The following is a 21400-nucleotide window of genomic DNA, read 5'->3' as shown; positions in this document are numbered from 1 at the left end:
CACATTCCCAATATGGGTAGCATGGTGCCACAGTTGTGGGCACTGCTGCCGTGCAGATCAAAAGAGTGAAGTTCGATTTCAATACTGTAAGGATAGATGCTTGGTTGTCTTCACCACAGGGATTAAGTAGCCATGATAATAGAGATAACTGGATGATATTGAAATCTGTTTCCAAAAAGGCCAACTTTGTGAATATAAGATGTCAGTAGAAATGTATGAAGAGAAAATGATCAAGCCTATTGAACTGTTATGTCAACCCACATCACCCCAGCAAACGTCTTCCACATTAAGAAAGACAAAAGTGAGGGAAGAAGATTTCAATCTGCCTTCTGTGTAAAATAAGGTGTAGTTGTCTATAGATTGAGTCTGTATTTCCTGTTCTATATCCTGAAAAACTGCATAATATAGAAAGATAAAATTTACAGTGCTGACATTATCTTTCAAAATACTAAAAACAGTAGAATTAGGATAATAAGTGTACCCTCTGCTCTTCCTGTTGCAATTTAGTTCTTTCCAGCACTGGATGATTTGGTACATTGTGGTTTAGAAGGCTTTGCTGTCACTATTGAGATCTGCCATTTCTGCATCACCCATTACGGGATCTGTCCATCTTGTTTTCACTTTCTCCAAATTCCAGTCACTTCTCAAGTGAGCCTGTTCTTATAAAATGACCACAATGATCTTGGTGTGTAACTGGGTTTCACGCAGTCTAAAATCTGTCCATTGTGCCGTCAGTACTTTCTCTGTATTTTTAATTGTTGACTTCTTTGTTTTTAAAATATCAGTCATGTGAAATCTTCATGAGTTGCTAATTCTTGAAGTGGTTCTGGTGAACTATTGAATAACTCAAAATCAGAGGGATATTGCGAAGCTGCACTCATCAAGGGTAAGGAAACATTGGCCTTAATGATGCTGAGGAACACTTTGTGGAATATCTAAAGCTGCTGGGAATGCCCTGCATGAAGGAGGCAGTGACAAAATCATCTGGGGCCTCATGTATAACGCCGTGCGTAGAACTCACACTATAACATGGCGTAAGCACAAAAGCGGGATTGTGCGTACGCACAGAAAAATCCAGATGCAGGAATCTGTGCGCATGCATACTTTCACGTTCTTCCACTACATAAATCCCGATCAGCGTGAAAAGTAACGCACGTGCACGCGCCTTCTGTCCCGCCCCAACTCCTCCCAGAATTACGCCTCTTTGAATATGCAAATCAATACAAATAGCCTTCTGTGAAAAGACAATGGGAAAAGCACAGGGGAAAATATAAGAATTTCAGCGAATACCAAGTGGAGGCAAAGGAAAAACGTACTATTTGTTGGTTTAAACAGTGGTATAATCAACAAAAGAAAGTTTATCGAGTGACAGAGTGTCGGAAAAACTCGAAAGATCAAATTCACAAAGTCGCAGAGTGCCCAAAATAAAAAAGAAATCACATATCAAAGTCGCTGTGAAAAGGCGAGTCGTAGCCCATCGTCTGAGTGCCATATGAAAGCGTATTACGGTACAAACAAAAAACATAGGCACACAGTGGGAAAAAAGCACGAAATGTCAACTTTAATCTCGAAATTTCCACTTTAATCACGTAGTTTATTTTGCCATTAAAGTAGAACATCATAAACTTCATCTTAAAATCGTTTATTTTACTAGTTTCTCAAGTAGCACGTTAAATGCTTTGTTCTGTGTTTTATCTTCTATGTGCTCTATGTGTGTGAATCACTACGTGCTTCCGTTCTTTCTCTTTCTCCGACAGGACACAGAATGCATTACATTCGAGATATTACAGCTCTCTGAATAATTAAAATACTGAGATGTATACGTGATATCATTTTCATGATGATAGGAATGAAAGCATGTTATTAAACATGGGAACACGGTGGCGCAGTGATCATATCTCACGCAAGAGGCTTGCTGCACCATGTGTGACCTTCGATGAAATAATTTATTACAGAAGTACTGTCTCTTTCAAACGTACTAACCTTCAATTCCTGTCCATACTTTTCTTTCTCCAATCGCCACACAATCAGCTCTGTAATAGACGTTAAGCCATTTGTAAGCTTAGAACGCCGATTCTTCAAAACTTTTAAGGAACACTGAAATATCTTAGTAGTACATGTTTAATTATTCTATCCGTCTATCCTTCCAGTGTCGCGTCAGCACCAGCAAGAATACAGCGCAAGGCAGGAGCTATCCTTGAACTAGCTATAAGCTGCGGCACCGTGTCCTCACATGTTTAATTATTAACAATACAGATTATTTAAATGAAGTTAAAGTTTTATCTGTATACTATAAGCAACATATTTTGCTGCATTTCATCTTAAAAATGATATTGTCATCATACGTGCTTTATAAAGTAGCGCAGGTTGTGCAATATTATAACTGTAGTGTAAGTTTACAGTGAGGTGATTGTACTTATAAGTACAAACAGTTCTACAAGGAGCACTTGATGGACTGATTGAGTGCGTTTATAGTTCTTGGGATGAAACTGTTTCTGAAACGCGAAGTCCGTACAGGAAAGGCTTTGACGATTTTTGCCGTGGTTGAGGTAGTGTGTGCTTGAAACTGTATACCGATAATTCTCTTTCCGATCATCTGCTGCTGTGATTCACACTCAGATACAGTGATATAAATACTCCGAGTGGTGCAGTGAGAGTAATATGGAAAAAGATGATCCGCAGTGGCAACCCTTAATGGGAGCAGCAAAAAGAAGAACAAGATGCAGTGAGCGTAACAACGCTAAAGCAATTATGGTATTTGGAATACTATGGCTATTCCCTGGCCCATTATATTGCTACAGGTTAATTACAATCAGATGCATTACACTAATAAACAATATGCAGTTAATTTCAGTGTATTTATAAAGCCGCTTCAGGAATGTGGAGCTAAGAAAGAAAGGATGAGCACACAGGAACAGTAGTTTGACCATTCTGTGGACCATTATGTTGCTACAGGTTAATTACAATCAGATGCATTAAATTTATGAACGATATGCGGTTAATTTCAGTGCATTTGATAAAGCCGCCGCCGTGGATGTGGATCTAAGAAAGGGTGATCACACAGGAATAGTAGCACTGCTTTAACGCTGGGTGCCGCCAGTCTGCAAAACCGAGCGGAGAAATTGCGTACGCCAAGGTATGAGTTACCGTGGAAATGTGCGTGGCTTTACGCCAAGTTTAGGTTTTATACATCGCGATTTGAGCGTGGAAAGGTTCGTACGCAACATTTCTGTGCGTACGCACCGTTTATACATGAGGCCCCTGGTGAATATGTCTCCATTTCAGTGGCAGAAGTCAAAACACTCCATAGTGACTGGTCCAAAACAATCAAATTAAATTTTATTTGTCACATACAGTGCAATCTTCTTCTTTCAGCTGCTCCTGTTAGGTGTTGCCACAGCAGATCATTTTCTTCCATATCCTCCTGCCCCCCCACCACTTGCATGTCCTCCCTCACCAAATCCATACACCTTCTCTTAGGCTTTCTGTTTGCCTGGCAGCTCCATCCTTAGAATCCTTCTCCCAATATATCCACCATCTCTCCTCTGCACATGTCCAAAGCAACACAATCTCGCCTGTCTGACTTTGTCCAACCTGAGCTGACCATCTAATGTACTCATTTCTAATCCTGTCCATCCTTGTCACAACCAATGCAAAAAAAAGTCTCCAATCTATATAACATAGCTGGTCTCACTACCATCCTGTAGACCTTCCCTTTCACTCTTGCTGACACCCGTCTGTCACAAATTACTCCTGACACTCTTCTCCACCCACTCCATCCTGCCTGCACTCTTTTTCACCTCTCTTCCACAATCCCCGTTACTCTGTACTGTTGATCCCAAGTATTTAAACTCATCCACCTTCGCCAACTTTACTCCCTGCATCCTTACCATTCCACTGACTTCCCTCTCATTCACGCACATGTATTCTGTCTTTTTCCTACTGAGCTTCATTCCTCTCCTCTCTAGAGCATATTTCCACCTCTCCAGGGTCTCCTCAACCTGCTCCCAACTCTCGCTACAGATCACAATGTCATCAGCAAACATCATAGTCCACGGGGACTCCTGTCTACTCTCGTTTGTCAACCTGTCCATCACCATTGGAAATAAGAAAGGGCTCAGAGCCGCTCCCTGATGTAATCCTACTTCCACCTTGAATGTATGTGTCACTCCAACCACAGACCTCACCACCGTCACACTTCTATCTTACATATCCTGTACCACTCTACATACTTCTCTGCCTCTCCTGACTTCTTCATACAATACCACAACTCTTCTCTAAGCACCCTGTCATATGCTTTCTCCAGGTCCACAAAGACAGAATGCAACTCCTTCTGGCCTTCTCTCTATGTCTCCATCAACACCCTCAGCAAAAATTGCATCTGTGGTGCTCTTCCCGGCATGAAACCATACTACTACTCACTAATCATCACCTCCCTTCTTAATCTAGCTTTCATTACTCTTTTCCATAACTTCATGCTGTGGCTCATCAATTTTATCCCCATGTAGCTACTACAGCTCTGCACATGCCCCTAATTCTTAAAAATCTGTATACCAGTACACTTCTTCTCCACTCCTCAGGCATCTTCTCACTTTCCAAGATTGCTTTAAACTGTCTGGTTAAAACTCCACTGCCATCTCTTCTAAACAACTCCATACTTCCACAGATATGTCATCTGGACCAACCGTCTTTCCATTCTTCATCTTCTTCATAGCTGTCCTTACTTCCTCCTTCCTAATCCGTTGTATTTCCTGATTCACTATCTCCACATCATCCAACCTTCTCTCTCGTTCTCTTCACTCATCAGCCTCTCAAAGTATTCTTTCCATCTGCTCACGATACTCTCCTAGCTTGTGAGTACGTTTCCATCTTTATCCTTTATCACCCTAACCTGCTGCACATCTTTCCCACTGTCGAGCCAATCGATACAGGTTTTTTCCTCCCTCCTTAGTGTCCAACTTCTTATACCTCTGTTTGTAGATTTGGAGAAGTTTTAAGACCATCGACCAAATACACGTGCAGAATCTTATTAAAGATTTTACAGGTGCATGAGGGGTTCTGGGGTTGCTGCTTCAGACCACTTGATCCCAGTATTTGTGCTGTGGAAAGTGTGTTGCGTAAATGGTGTCAGTCCCAGTTTGATTGAAGAGAGTATCGAATTGCACCATTGTAGTGGTGTGTCTTTTCTCCTGATGTTAATTTTTAGGGACAGAATTTATAGATATAACCAAGGTTCGGAGAAAATCCAGACTGGAGCCCTTTGCTTTTTAGAGATGAAGCTTTCATCATCTTCATGGGACTGTCATTACCAATTCAATGTTTAGCTCAGTGTAATGCATTCTGGATGAATGCAATCTGAGGTTACAGTCCTCTCAGAAAAATACTAGATTGATCTCTTTAGCTGAGTGGAAGCAGCTGTCCCAGTCGAGGTCTTGTTCACAAGTGAGGGTAGAGACAACCAAAAAATCGATTAACAGATCTACGTGGTAGATATGGCAATGCACTGGGAGCAGTCCTCAGATGAAGGCTTTGAATTTACTGGTAGGTTTTCACTACCCACCTATGATCATGAGCTCTGGGAAGTGGCTGAAAGAATCAGATCACAGACATGAGATTTCTGCACATGGTGGCAGACTTCACTCTCTGTGATGTAGTGAGGACCTACCTCATCATTATGGAGGAGGTTGGAGTAGAATTGCTGCTTCTCTGAATCGACAAGAGTCCGTGGAAGTGGTCTGGCTATGTGTTAAGAATGCAACCTGAAAGGAGATACAGGAGACTTTAGAGAGGTTCTGTGTCTCTCAGCTGAGTTGGAAGTGCTTGGGAATTTCCAAGAAGGACCCAGTGATTGGATTTAGGATCGGAGAGATCTAATCTGAGCATCTTAGTCACTACAACCCAAAAACAAAATAGATAAAAATGAGATGAGATGAGAGAAAGACTTGCAAACAGCATTGTGAAAGCTAGCATTCCCAAAAGATGTTTTAAAGGCAAGTGAATAAAACAGGCTCAGCATTTTATTACTATGACTCAGTATTTACTCCATCAATGTTTTTTCCTTTTTTTCAGCTCTTCATGAGTTTCCCACAGATGTGTTCTCACAAAAAGACAGGCGCGGAGGAGCAGTGGCACTGCACGTCTTTTGTGTAAGTCTTTTCCACTTTATTTCTATTTAATAATTATAGAATACTGAAACTGATGAAGGCCTAACAGATTGCCTATTAGTACTGAACTCAGGTAAGGGTGTAATGTACACTCTTATTTTAAATAACTTTGCACATCCCTGCAGTTCATCACTAATTATGAGCCGTATTAAGTAAGCTGTATTCTACTTACCTTTGCAAGTCTTGGAGTTCCACCTCTCAGGTTCCCATTGTCTCATATATTCATTGATTTTTCTCTTGGGTTTTGTGCTAGTGCTTATCTCCTGAAGACGCTTTCCCTTAACCCTTGTTTTACTTCATGTTTGTCTCCACATTTTCGACTATCTACACATCCTTATGTGTAGATTAAAGGCCAGAAGTCCACATTACCGTCACCATCAAGTTCTTCCATGTGAACCCTGAATACCATGAGGACTGATTGAGGTCATTTATGTTAGGTAGAATGCCTAGAGGGGGCTCGCCATAAGGTCTCGTGGCCTTGGAACTCCTGCAGATTTTTTTTTTCTCCAGTCGTCTGGAGTTTTTTTTTTTGTTTTTTCTGTCCTCCCTGGCCATTGGAACTTACTTTTATTCTATGTTAATTAGTATTGCCTAATTTTATTGTCTTATATATTTTGTCTTTTTTCTCTTTCTTCGTCCTATAAAGCACTGTGACGATGCGGGTTCTGCTCCACGCTCCCATCTTCCTTCTGGGAGCCCTTGAACCCGACACCGTCAGTAATGTCACCGATGAGCTAGGCAGTGAGGCACAACAAATGAAGCAAGGGGATGGTACAAAAAGTGCAAAAGTCCTTTAATTAAAAACCAACAAAACAAGTGTTCAAATAAATAGTGCAGTGCTTCACAGATCTTTAAATAAATAATCCAATAAAACAATAAATAAATCCTTTAAAAATGAGGTTAAAACAACGGCTGGAAGCTGTCCTTTTAAAATAAGCCCGGTGCCTTTCTATTGTTGACTCCCCTGCTTCTCCTGTCCAGGCTATGCATCAGGGAAGCCACCCTACCTGCAGCTGACCTTCATTCTACCTTCTGATCTGGAGGCTTCCCGATCCCTGGCTTCGGTTCAGCACTCTCCAGACCGAGACTTGGGTTCCCCCAACGGCCAGGACGCTCACGCTGGGGAATCCACTTCCCAAGCCTCCCGACTCCCACTGTCTTCCGCGGCGAGCCATCCTTCTTCTGGTCACTCCTACTCCTCACAAAATGCTCAGTGGGGGCGACCACAATCGACTGCCCTAGGTATCGGCCAAACACCCCACTAAGACTCACTGTCCAGCTGCCTGTGAGCCTGCGCTCGCTCACTCGCTCGTTCTCACTCGCACCGGCTATCCTCTCCCTGCTTCCTGCCTTCTTCTCCTGCCACCTTAACCTCCGTTCGTCTTTTCTTTCTTTTTTTACTCCTCCCCTGCTAGCCGCCCTCACACTTCTATTTATCACGGGGGACATGGATCAGCTGTGGCAATCAGCAGCTCCCGGGAACAATTACGGATATGGATGACTCCTCACCTGTGCACTGAATTCCCTGGGAACCACTCGGCCACACACACACCACGCTCACTCTCTAAGCCACGAGTGCAGCAATTATTTATTTTAAAAAGTGGCCTTTTTGACATGAGCTATGGACCTGCTACACCACAAGCACTTTGAGCTACATCATTTGTATGAAAATGTGCTATAGAAATAAATGTTGTTGTTGTTATCCTCATAAAATTATACTGCAGTGAATGTAGTGAGAGGTCGGGCAAAATGACACCTTTTATTGGCTAACTAGAAAGATTACAGTGTGTCAGGTTTTGAGACAACTCGGGCCCCTTCTTAAGGCAAGATGTAAAAGCTGGCATATTGTAATCTTTTCAGTTAGCCAATAGAAGGTGTCATTTTGCCTGACTTCTCACTTCATCCATAATGGCTAACACGGTACAACACCCTACCACTGCTGCAGTGAATGAAAACCCTGTTGCCCTCACATTCTGTCCAACTCTTGACGCTTACCTGAGAGTATCTTACCGGTGTTAGAGTATGTGAAGGTTAATGTCGCATGCTTTACAGATGACCAGGTGAACGTCTGACTCCAGATACCAGAACAACTACTTTTATTTTATTGAATGGGTTTGATGAAATGCATCAAGCAAAGATCCTTTTAACGGCTTGGTGCTCTTTACATGAATTGTATGGTTCATTACCACAGCTACTGTGTGTAAGCTAGGATGATTGTTCTTCATGTAGTGATTTAAGGTCTACAAATGGTTGATGAAACCATTTTGAGATCAGAAGTCGGACAGGTGTTGTAGGGTGAGATGAATCGTATACGATTGCATATATTCATTACAGCACACCCATTTTGTCACCAGTTTTCATCTTTATGTCTGCATAACGCTGTGCCTTCCCACAGTTTCTTTCGCACTGTAGTACAAATTCCCTTCTCCCTGTGACTTGGGTGAGTTTGCAGAAGGCAATCTATTTAGTGAGATTCAGATACCATGACAAGTGAATCATAGCTGGTGACAGTGATATCTGGTGTCTGCTTGCAACAGGGCACTGTGGCCAGTGTGGGGGTCCTCCCATTTCATGGTAAGGATCTTTTACAGATAGCACTGATGGAATGTATCCAGTGCTTTATGTTGACTATACTTCAGCTTGTTATTGAAGGATATGACAGGGAACATGATCCCAATATCGTGATTGTCTTATTTTACAGAAGTATATATTTCAAATGTCTTAATAGCTGAACTTTAGACTCATAGCTCTATAGTCCTGCGAATTTTGTGAATTTCCCCTTGGGATTAATAAAGTATCTATCTATCTATCTATCTATCTATCTATCTATCTATCTATCTATCTATCTATCTATCTATCTATCTATCTATCTATCTATCTATCTATCTATCTATCTATCTATCTATCTATCTATCTATCTATCTATCTATCTATCTATCTATCTATCTATCTATCTAGTTAGTCCTGTTTTCAAATCCCAACATAGGCAATGTCTGTGTGAACTTTACATGTTTCCTTCATGTATGTGTGAGTGTTTTTCACTCACAGGAAAAAGTGCAGGTTAGGCTAGTTTTTGACTCAGAGTGTCATGGCCAGTTAGATCTGTCTACAAGAAATAAAAAGCCTAAACCTATGCTACACAGTAGTTATTTATTTGGTAGTGCCAGAGATTAATTATAAACAGGAGAGAAACGACAGGGTTCAAAGCACTCAAAATCCTGTAATTAAGGTGGAAATCACCTAGTAGTCCATAATCAGTTACTTATTTTAAGATAGATTGGCTCAAAAAAAGAAAAGCTAGTTGTTCCTTTATTATTATTATTATTATTATTTTTTTTTTTTAAACTAATTACTAATAATTTAATAACTAATTTATTAAACTAATACTGGGAGAATTTCATCCAGTACACCAGTTGACCCGGCCTACCGTCCATTACTTTATGTAGCTGTTGGAAGGTAAGCACGGGTCAAACATGTGCCGAAAGAAACTTCTCAGTTCAAAAGTTTATTTTAAAAGATTTAGTGAAAATTCAAAGCAAACAGTCCACACAAGAAATAGAGATGACCACTGCATCATCATAATCCACTCAAAATGTCTTCAGTTTCTCCTTCCCCAAAATTCCCAAACATTTCCTTGATTTCGCCAAACTCATAGTAAGCGAACTCCACGAGGTTCACCCATCACTAGTCAGTCTCAGACAGAAAGCCAAGAGCACTCAAAACCTGTTGAGAGATTTTCTGTTTTTATTCATAATTGATTCACTGGTCAACAAGCATTTTGCTACTGGGATTCTTTCATCTGTACTTTAACAAATTTCACTTGCTGACTCCAAAGCTGAAAACCGTTTTCGTCCAGCACATCCCATTTTTTAGTTATGATGTTCCAGGTCTTGGACAACTAGGGTGACTGGACAGTAAAGGCGATGCGTTTCAGCATTTAAAAAATAAGTTTGGTCTCGAGAAAAGGGAAGCTAAAATTAAGGAAGGTGTTTTTGTTGGCTCTGAAATCTGTGAACTGATGCTTGTCGATGAGTTCAAAAGGAAACTGAAGCCAATCGAATCGGCACCCTCATTCGTGCAGGTTGTCCAGAATTTTCTTGACAGTCACAGAGCAGAGAATTATACTGAGCTTGTGGAGAATATGCTGAAAGTATATTAGCTTACGGGAGCCAGAATGTCACTGAAGATGCATTTTTTATATTCTCATCTCGACTTTTTTCCACCAAATCTAAGCGATGTCAGAGATGAGCATGGGGAAAGATTTAATCAAGATATAAAGGTGATGGAAAACCGATATCGGTTTTTGAGCATGATGGGTGACTACTGTTGGTTCTTGCAAAGAGAGACGGCTGTGCAGTACAAGTGCAAAAGCAAGTGCCTCCAACATTTTTGGGCTTGCTGACCTCACTTTTATATTGAGATAAATTGACATAAATGTACTTTAACATGTCTCTGGTATCGTCTTAATAATAATAATAATAATAATTCTTTGCATTTATATAGCGCTTTTCTCACTACTCAAAGCGCTCAGCAATTGCAGGTTAAGGGCCTTGCTGAAGGGCCCAACAGAGCAGAGTCTTTTTTGGCATTTACGGGATTCGAACCGGCAACCTTCCGATTGCCAGTGCAGATCCCTAGCCTCAGAGCCACCACTCCGTCTTCTGGTTTGGTTTCAGAATAAACGCATCAAAACAATTTTGGTAAGACATAGTCCAAACTCCAGGTATCGTGTTGATACGTTATATTGATATTCAAAAGTGTCAAAACGTCAATGATGTGTATTTCAAAAACCTGACGTGCTAGCTTAATTCCAATTTCATATTTGAAATCAGTGTAAAAAACCTAATAAAGAGCTGCTCTGAAGTTCCCAGAAGCAAACAAAAAATATTTTTTGTAGACCAGTGTTATTGGACTATGTGAAGAATTTTGTTTTCATTTTATGTTTATGTACTTGTTTTTGTTAATCACAAGTAGAATTGCTTAATTAATACATTATTATTGCATATATAAGTTTAAAAGTTTGCTAGGGTTACATGATCTTCATAGCCCCTATCTGTGTGTATAGTGCTGATGATTTGTGATGCCTCAGATCCTGACTGTTTCTCGTTTTCTTCTTTCTCAGGCTATGTATATGTTCTATGCTCTAGCCATTGTTTGTGATGACTACTTTGTGCCCTCACTAGACAAGATTTGTGAAGTAAGTTCAAGACTTTTCATTTTCTTCCCTAAGCTGATAAAGGCTTACATTAAAGTATTCCTAAATCCTAAGAGCCTCATAAGATTAAACTCTGGGTTTAAATCAATAAGGATGGTCCAATCTGCTCACTACTTTGTCATTTTTTTTTCCCTCTAGTATGTAAGATTTTCAAAAAAAGGTGTAAGATCGCTGATTTTTTTTTCCTTTCACTTAACTCACTGCAATACTACACAAGCCACAGCATCTACTGCAAATGTACAAGAAAAGCAAAAAAATTACAAAAAAACAAAATAGTATTGTACAAGAGTGACGTTAACATGGTCCACTTTCTAAAGAGCTGGCTGATGGGCAAAAATGAGAAGACAATTGGAAATTCCACTCAGCTGGTGGGTGTGACATACAGTGGAAAGCAAGAGTCTGCCGGATCCGTTTTGGAATTTGCTACCCCAGGAAAAATATGTGAACAGAGCAGACAAGCGAGACACAAAAAGGTTTGGGGCAGCCACCCATATAATTTGTCCGGGCTGCAAAAGAGTTGTGTACAGAGTACATCTGCATACAGGTTATTATCTCCAAAATAACAAAGACCAATGAACAGTGGAACAACATGGCTTTTTATAGTGAGATGGCATGAAGGAAGGAAGTCTTGAGGCAGGAAAGGGAAGTGACATCATCAAATGGGGATGGAAGTGAGGTCATCTGGGATTGGACAGAAGTTGAAGGATAAACTTTATTCTCCTACTGTTGAAAGAGGGAGAAAGGTAGTAGTGCTTATTTCCAACCCCCAAGTCTCTAGTACTTTCACTCTGTATTGGACCCTTGTGCTGTCCCCTAAGCACATGTGTGTGACACAGCCTAAGATGAAAGTCTTTCTCCATTATGTCCTTGTTCTTCAATATCACTTGAATTCATCTCTTATTCTGTTATGAAAACTGTATATGTGCCAAGCAGCAAAACTTACTAGGTGTATGAAAGAACATTACATCAGCCAGTTTCTTGAACCCCCATCAAACATTCTGCTTGTTTACTTTGCCATTTCAGCAGTATCTTTATGAAATTACTAAAACAAATGCTACCTCTACATTGTTCTCTCACATCTGATAGCCATCTTGTGGGTCAATGCAGTGACACAGACAATGAACTAATGAAGGAGATGCCATAAAGTCACTAAAAGAGTACACAGAGGACATATTGAGTAGGACAACAGAAAATCAAAAAACTGGGCCCCCCCGTGTAAAAATATTAATGATGAGATTAGGATAAAATAGAGAGCAGTTGCACATAATTTTACAGACATCAAATTTGATTCAACATTCATCCTTCCTTCTTATTGGCCTTTATGAAGACGGGAACAGGGAACAAACTGGGTACCACTCTGCCCTTCTCAGGATGGAATCTTATAAAGTGTCAATGTAGCACTGCAACATAATGTCTTTTCTGGTTTGTCTTTTGTCTCTCTGTGTGGTCCTCAATGTAAAGCCTGTCACCGCCCAAGTAAAGTGGAGGGAAGAAACAGGCACATCGGGCAGATGGCCATAAGGGGGACCTTTGTGGAGTAGGGTCTGTTGCAGTAATTTCTGGGAGATTGCCGTGATAAACCATGGACGCTAATATTACAGTTGAAAAGGAGTGCGGAAAGGGAGAAGAAGGGAGAACGAGACTGAGCACAATCTTTGTGGTGGAGAATACAAACGTAGTCTATCCACAGCCAGACAGGAGATTGCCTCACTTAAACATTGAAGAATTTTCCAATTTGGAGGTGGCCACCTCAAAGACTTCATCAACCAAAGTGTTCTAGGAAGAAGCGAGCAGGACAGTCAAGAGGGTTTAGATTGGGTGAGCTGAAAGATATCTTTATTTTACTGGGACACTGCCAAAAAGAGAAAGAAAAAAAGACTACAGTTTCATTTAGGAAGTGGCAGAAGATTTTTTTCTGTTCATATCAATATCACAGGAGGAGGTCTGAGGGTGGTTTAGGGTTGACTTGCTATCTGGATCAAATACATCACCATGAGCTTGGTGACTTATAGCGGCAACGTCTGGGAAAGTGTAAAATGTTCTAAGTGTCTCTTTCATTTATGTAACATTCTATTACTGCATGGAAGGACTTCTATCTATCTATCTAGCTATCTATGATATAGTGCCTTTTATATCTATCTATCTATCTATGATATAGTGCCTTTTATATCTATCTATCTATGATATAGTGCCGTTCATATCTATCTATCTATCTATCTATCTATCTATCTATCTATCTATCTATCTATCTATGATATAGTGCCGTTCATATCTATCTAGCTATCTATGATATAGTGCCTTTCATATCTATCTATGTATGATATAGTGCCATTCATATCTATCTATCTATCTATCTATCTATCTATCTATCTATCTATCTATCTATCTATCTATCTATCTATCTATCTATCTATCTATGATATAGTGCCTTTCATATCTATCTATCTACAGTATCTATCTATCTATGATATAGTACTGTTCGTATCTGTCTATCTATCTATGATATAGTGCCTTTCAAATGTATCTATCTATCTATCTATGATATAGTGCCTTTCATATCTATCTATCTATGATATAGTGCCGTTCGTATCTATCTATCTATCTATCTATCTATCTATCTATCTATCTATCTATCTATCTATCTATCTATCTATCTATCTATCTATCTATGATATAGTGCCTTTCATATCTATCTATCTACAGTATCTATCTATCTATAATATAGTACTGTTCGTATCTATCTATCTATCTATGGTATAGTGCCTTTCATATCTATCTATCTATGATATAGTGCCTTTCATGTCTGTCAATTTATCTATCTATGATATAGTGCCTTTCAAATCTATCTATCTATCTATCTATCTATCTATCTATCTATCTATGATATAGTGCCTTTCATATCTATCTATGTATGATATAGTGCCATTCATATCTATCTATCTATCTATCTATCTATCTATCTATCTATCTATCTATCTATCTATCTATCTATCTATCTATCTATCTATCTATCTATCTATCTATGTATGATATAGTGCCTTTCATATCTATCTATCTACAGTATCTATCTATCTATGATATAGTACTGTTCGTATCTGTCTATCTATCTATGATATAGTGCCTTTCAAATGTATCTATCTATCTATCTATGATATAGTGCCTTTCATATCTATCTATCTATGATATAGTGCCGTTCGTATCTATCTATCTATCTATCTATCTATCTATCTATCTATCTATCTATCTATCTATCTATCTATCTATCTATGATATAGTGCCTTTCATTTCTATCTATCTACAGTATCTATCTATCTATAATATAGTACTGTTCGTATCTATCTATCTATCTATGGTATAGTGCCTTTCATATCTATCTATCTATGATATAGTGCCTTTCATGTCTGTCAATTTATCTATCTATGATATAGTGCCTTTCAAATCTATCTATCTATCTATCTATCTATCTATCTATCTATCTATCTATCTATCTATCTATCTATCTATCTATCTATGATATAGTGCCTTTCATATCCATGTTTCTATCTTTCTATCTATGATATAGTGCTGTTCGTATCTATCTATCTATCTATCTATCTATCTATCTATCTATCTATCTATCTATCTATCTATCTATCTATCTATCTATCTATCTATCTATCTATTTACAGTATCTATCTATCTATAATATAGTACTGTTCGTATCTATCTATCTATCTATGGTATAGTGCCTTTCATATCTATCTATGTATGATATAGTGCCTTTCATGTCTGTCTATCTATCTATCTATGATATAGTGCCTTTCAAATCTATCTATCTATCTATCTATCTATCTATCTATCTATCTATCTGTCTGTCTGTCTGTCTGTCTGTCTGTCTGTCTGTCTGTCTGTCTGTCTGTCTGTCTGTCTTATATTAATTCATTCATATCCACCTGTCTGTCAGTCTGTCTTATAAATATTTTATGAGGATCTGAACTTTAGGAAGGACCTCAGACACTGAACAAGTCACTAAAGCTCGTTAGACAGAGAAGTGTTTCCTTTAATCCAGTCCGTAGTCTGCTATCTGGTATGCAGCATTTTTCAGAACACTTGAGAGTGTTGCACATCATGTTTCAAGGACATCTTCCTGCAGGAAAACAAGGATGAATGATGCAAAGGAAGGTGAATGATGGAAACAAATGTGATAATGGGTACATTAACTGACCACCATCTGGGGAAAAATTAATTAGGAGCAACACTAGATAGAGACTACAGTAATGACCACATGTAAGGGTGACCGTGCCACATGGGAGTCTTCCTGTCCTTTACAAGAATTAATAAATAACAATTGTTGTAATTAGTCTTCTAAAATGGTATCACAGCAGGCGTGAAGAAAATTAGTTCCAGTCAGTGTGATCCCTTGAAGACTTTAATCTGCCCAGTTGATCATCTATAAAATTTAACATTCACAGCTCTCGCTTTTGATTCAATGCAGTAATCTATATTATAATAGCTGTTCTCACTTTTATCTTCTATTATTTACTGTATATTTTTTTCATAAAGTCCATTCAGGTCTTTAGAATGATCACCTGTTAATTGGAGCTAGTGGCAAATTATAAACTTTTACATAGTAAACAGTCATGTTTTCCAGTTTGATTGCAATGCTGATCTTTTAGATGTGATGATCTACCAGTTTTTTAAATACTGAATAAGAAAAGCGGCAGAAGCCTTTGACGGCCTGTTTTTCAGAGTAGTCAGTATATTTGCATTTAAATCAAGTAAATCACACTGGTGAGTTTAGGTATCTTGAACCTTCCAAGCATATCACAGGGTCTGCAAAACTAAACTCATAAAAATTGTTCTAATTGTGAAGTTATTTTAATTTGCATTCATGGACACAATAAAAACTGTCATTAAAATGTCCCACTTTTTGTCACTTCTTAATTTCTTTTTCTTTGATGGTCTGTTGTCTGTCCACCTTTTCAAGTGGTCCCTATGGATCATCGAGCAGCAGTCCATTTCTAGAGACTGTCATCCCAACATCTCTGGTACATTCTTTCCATGGCTTTGATTTTCCTGCTGAGATCTTTCACCCTGCTCTTTACTTATCGCTCCAAAAATTTCCAGGGAAAAAATTCCAGGTGCAAACCCAAAAAATGACCTTTGAAATTCATGTTGCAACCCAATTCCTTGAACTTAACTAATCAGTTTTCATAATTTCTTTATAATTTGAGATATTTATTTTTACATATCAAAATTTCGAAATTACTTCTTTGAGTGGTACCCAAAGTTGTTCATCACAGAATCAAATTCGGCATCACAAGTCAGTTTTCTGATATCAGGTCTGGCAAAAAAAGCCCTCAGACAAACCCAGAAACATTCAGTTCAAAAACATCCAACAGGATCCACCTCTTGATAGGACTTTGATAAACTGCTTCATTTAAACCAAGATTAATATTAAGCAGTGGTAGCAGAACTTATCAGGATCTGCCAAGCTAGGTCTGTGTTGTGACCTTAGGAGGTCTCAAAGCATGTTAAGTTCTCAAAAAACACTTCCAAAAATACCCACTAGATGGGGAAACAGTCAATCTCTGGTAGGAACAAGGCTGAACACAGAACCTTATAAAAATAAAAGGGTTTTATTTCCACAAAAATGCTCGATCAAACAGTAAAGCTCAGCAGAGCAGAAAGGGCATAAAGGAATTGTGTAGACAATAATCCCAAAAATCACAAATCCAAAGTGACAGAAGATCAAAAATCCAAAGTATCAAAAAGCACAGAAGAAACTCACTAACTCTCCACAACTGCCATGCGCATTTCAATGTAAACCACCGGGAACTGTGGGAGGTCCTCCAGATTTATGGGCAGGAGGGAAGTTCCTGGTGGGTGACTGTCAGTCGGCCCCATCTCCTGGGGGACCACCTACAAAATACACGGACATTAACCAAGGCATTGAAACATAGACAAAATGAAAAACAAACAATACAAATAATCAACACAACTAATATTAATGTAAGCAAAATAATCAAATATGGGCAATAAGGACATAAAAACAAAGATCTGAACCTCAGCCAGGGAGGGGGGTCTGATGATGATTTTGGCACCAAGTTGTAGCTTTTTACTGGCTGGACATTCCTTCTGAACCCAATGTCAATTCTTGGCTCTGCTGTCCCACTCACAAAGAAAACACAGGAATTGTGTCTGCTCCGGCGTTTCAAATGCTGCTGCCTGCTGCTATGACTTGTCATTGTTCCAGCTACAGTCTGACCTTATTATCAAATAAAATATCTGTTTTGCTTTGAACAAAGATTTTAATAATAGAAAAATATTTATTCAAACAAATTATCATTGAAATGAAGTTATGTTATTTAATTAATCCTCGAGTGGAAACAATGAACAATAAATAAAATTGACAGTTAAGAATGTTTTTCATGAAAAACTGTTATGCGATGGAGTAAAATGGTTTCCATTTTTGAATTTAGTATCCACAAATATATAAATATCACATGAAATAATTACAAGAATTTTTTCAATGTATACCTGTGTATCTTTTTACAGGAGCAATTGACCCTCTCCAACATAATCACTCAGTCCTGCACTGACTTGTACAAAAAGGGCCTTTCACTTCTTCTCGATAATTTCACATAACGCATCGTTTAGGCATTGATGCTTTATCTGATTTTTTTTTTTTTGCTCCTTCAGCCAAACAGTTGTTCAGCTTTTTCCTCAGCAATCAGCAGAACTACTGACATCAGTACTGAAAACTACATGTTCCAAATAAGCACATCACTAGTAATCCTCACACATAACGCCAGCCCATTTCCTATGTCTGCTTCACATGCTTCATTAGGACCTTCTTTCTGCTATTGAACTAAAGCATGCCAGTCAGTGTGAGTTGTGTGCCTTTTATATGATAAAAAATTATGCAGACAGGCAGACCAGAAAACATTTACAAGTTATAAAGAAAGTAAGAGTTGTTGTCCAACATCCACTTGCAGTACTGAATTAAATATTACATAAAATAAACACACTTTGTGATGGTGAAATTGAGTCATATTGTTATTAATACAAGGGACGTTCAAAAAAGTTTCTAGCACTTCTTTTTATTAACTTTATTAACAATTTCAAAAACAAATTACATCACTTTTCTACATAGTCACTTTCATTTGCGATGCAATTTTCCCAGTGTCGTACAAACTTTTTAATGCCCATTTACTACTCCTCCCAGCTTCACCGTTTCCAATGAAAATATAAGAGTGCAGAAACTTTTTGAACTTCCCTCGTAAATACATTTCATATTTGTAAAGCTTTCATTTCTGCATGTTGTTTTTATTATTAGGAGTTACAAACATAATAGTCTCACTGAAACCAGATGTATAATACAGTATATGCATCTGGAGAGAACTGTGAGTGAATTTTGCTTAAAACTGTGGTGGAACGATTGGGCAGCTTACTGAGTGTCGCATTTCTAAACAAATTCAACGCCTCATGAAAGATGAGAGGTGCTCTCGTTAACCTGCTCCGACAGAGATCAAAGCTTCTGTTTACGATCAGAAAGATTTCCAAAAAAAACCCTATTGGGCAAATAAATGTGTATCACATGTGCAGAGAGCACATTACACAGCTATATATATATATATATATATATATATATATATAGATTATAGATTATCTATATATGGCCAACCACAAGCGTTACCTGGTAGGTAACCACCCATACAATCAGATTGTGACACAGACTACGAATGCCGTGAATGTAATTACCCCGATCTACATGCTGTCAAATAAACGACGTCCGAGGTTCGATTCCCTAGAGGGAGTGCAGTGGAGTGTGTACACATGATGAGCCCAGAATGAGGGCGAAACACGTGTCGTGTACTCTTTGCATTTATTTGACAGTAAACTATTTCAACCATATATATATATATATATATATATATATAGATAATCTATATATATAATATATATATATATAAAATAAATATATAGATATAGATATATATAATCCAACGTCTGTCTGTATGTTTGTCCGCTTTTCACGATAGAACTACTTAACGGATTTAGATCGGGTTTTTTTCTGGAATTTGCTTGAACATTCTGGTTGATTTTACGACTTCTCTCATTGCGCTAAGAATCATAGATATGCATGCTGGAGTGATTTATTCACACTAATCTGAGACAGAGGCTGCGAGTTGAGGGGAGGGAGAAGCGTAACGTCAGAAGTGGGGAGTCAGGCAGGGCCCTTCTCACTCACGTTCCAGCCTTCGTTCAAATTGCTCTACCTCTCGTGATGTGTTGGAGTGCACCTTGCCTCCGCTTAGCTAGCAATCAATACCTGTTTGTTCAACAGACATTATCATCTACAGATTGTTAAGGAGTAACATTTGACGTTTTTGAGAGAAAGAGAGCGAGAGAGAGATCACAGCTATGTGTGTTTTAGAGTGTAGCTGCTGACTGCCAGAGATATCACAGCCACGGCCACATGGCTCTCCTCCCTACGCAGGGGATGCTCTCCCATCAGAGCTGAATACGATCAGATACAGTGCCAACATTTGACATTGGAGCATACCTACCTTCCACTTGGCCAGAATTATATATTTTTTTTAAATTGATCTTTAAAGTTTGTCCTGTTTCACCACTATGTGGGCGGCGCCACAGGGGACAGCTAATTTAAAAAATAAACATAACCTGACAGAGGGATAAAACTTTTCTGTGACATCAGATGATACATTGGCATTTGTTGGTATCAATGGAAGAGTGATAAATGTGAATGGTACATCGTTGCAGGTGTTGTGTGCGCTCTCTGTTGTTCAGCATTACGATGTATGCTTGAAAGAATTGCCAGCTATTTTTGTAAATATATGAGCTGTAAAATATGCATTTGAAGTAAAGACCCCATCAAAAGGACTGCCATTAAGGGAACTGATGAAGAAGAGCCCCGGGAGATGCAGATTTTGTACTCAAAACACCCAAATCAACAATTCTGCCTAGCAACACCAGTAGATGCACAGATGAGGCTGCACAACACCCACCTTCTAACCCCACATCTAAACAAATAACTAATGAAATTTAACATTACTAATGTCTAATTGGAAATGCAAACATGCCATGACAAAATAGCCGCTGTGTTTTAGCACGTTATTTATCCTTAGACCACAATACTTATCTAAACTGGATTTGTTGCTATGCTATATAGTGACGCAGTAGTTAAAACGACTAAAAGTATTGTAGCCGACAGATACACTTCACAAACGTGTGGTGCCCAGTAACTGTAGTGGTCTACATGTCTATCTGTCTGTCCGTCTCCACTGTTTACAACAAGTAAATTAATGACTAAGCTTCAGTTACCTTGTGCTACTGACCTCCTGAATGGATAGTGGCAGTTGTATCTTCTTATGTTCTCTCAGCGTCAAGTCTTTTGTTCATCATCTTTTGCTGTCTCCCTGAAAGCCCAATGCTGGTTTAAAATATTTGGACTGAAGAAATTGGGGGCTGGTGTTTTAGGAAGAAGCCCTGTGAGTTTAGCCTCAGCAGCACAGGATTTTTTCGCTATTCACTACACACTTTTTAAAGGATTGTCCCCAGGCATGCATTCTCGTTTGAAAATCATGTGTGACCCCGCAAGACTACAAACGTAATTAAAAAATATGAGGCCTCCAAAAATATCCACAAAGCAGGCCAGGGTCTTCTCTAGTCGGGCAAGAAGAGACTCAGCTTTCTCCCAGAACAGCTTGCCCCAGAAAGCTACCTGCAAGCCTCAACCTGGGCTACGTCCAAAGTGGGGAAAATGCAATAGCTGAAAATGTAAAGAAATGTTCCAAAATATGGAAAAAAGCCCCACAAGAAGGAGGAGGAGGACCATAAACTCCCAGCTTGCACAGAAAAGGGCAAATAGTAGATCTTTGTAAAATGTTCAGAAGAACAAAAAGGGAGATGCCTAAGAAGTAATTGTATGTAAAGAAGTTCTATAAAACACAATCTGAGAGCAAAATTCACAAAAAGAGCAGAAAATATTCAGAAACCAGTGAATACACAAAAAGAA

At 38.8% G+C, this 21400-nt stretch overlaps 1 protein-coding gene across 1 annotated transcript in view; it reads left to right on the top strand.

Annotated features, from left to right (window-relative positions):
- The window catches only part of slc24a3 (solute carrier family 24 member 3), a 420704-nt gene that overhangs the window by 277944 nt on the left and 121360 nt on the right, over positions 1-21400 (top strand). The window contains exons 3-4 of the mRNA XM_051919605.1: positions 6070-6146; positions 11287-11361. Coding sequence (XP_051775565.1) covers positions 6070-6146; positions 11287-11361 — 152 coding nt within the window. The remainder of the gene's footprint in view (positions 1-6069; positions 6147-11286; positions 11362-21400) is intronic.

This window comes from Erpetoichthys calabaricus, chromosome 15 (assembly GCF_900747795.2).
Source record: "Erpetoichthys calabaricus chromosome 15, fErpCal1.3, whole genome shotgun sequence".
NCBI lineage: Eukaryota > Metazoa > Chordata > Cladistia > Polypteriformes > Polypteridae > Erpetoichthys > Erpetoichthys calabaricus.
Note: the sequence above shows the minus strand (reverse complement) of the source record. Positions and strands in the feature narration are given on the sequence as shown.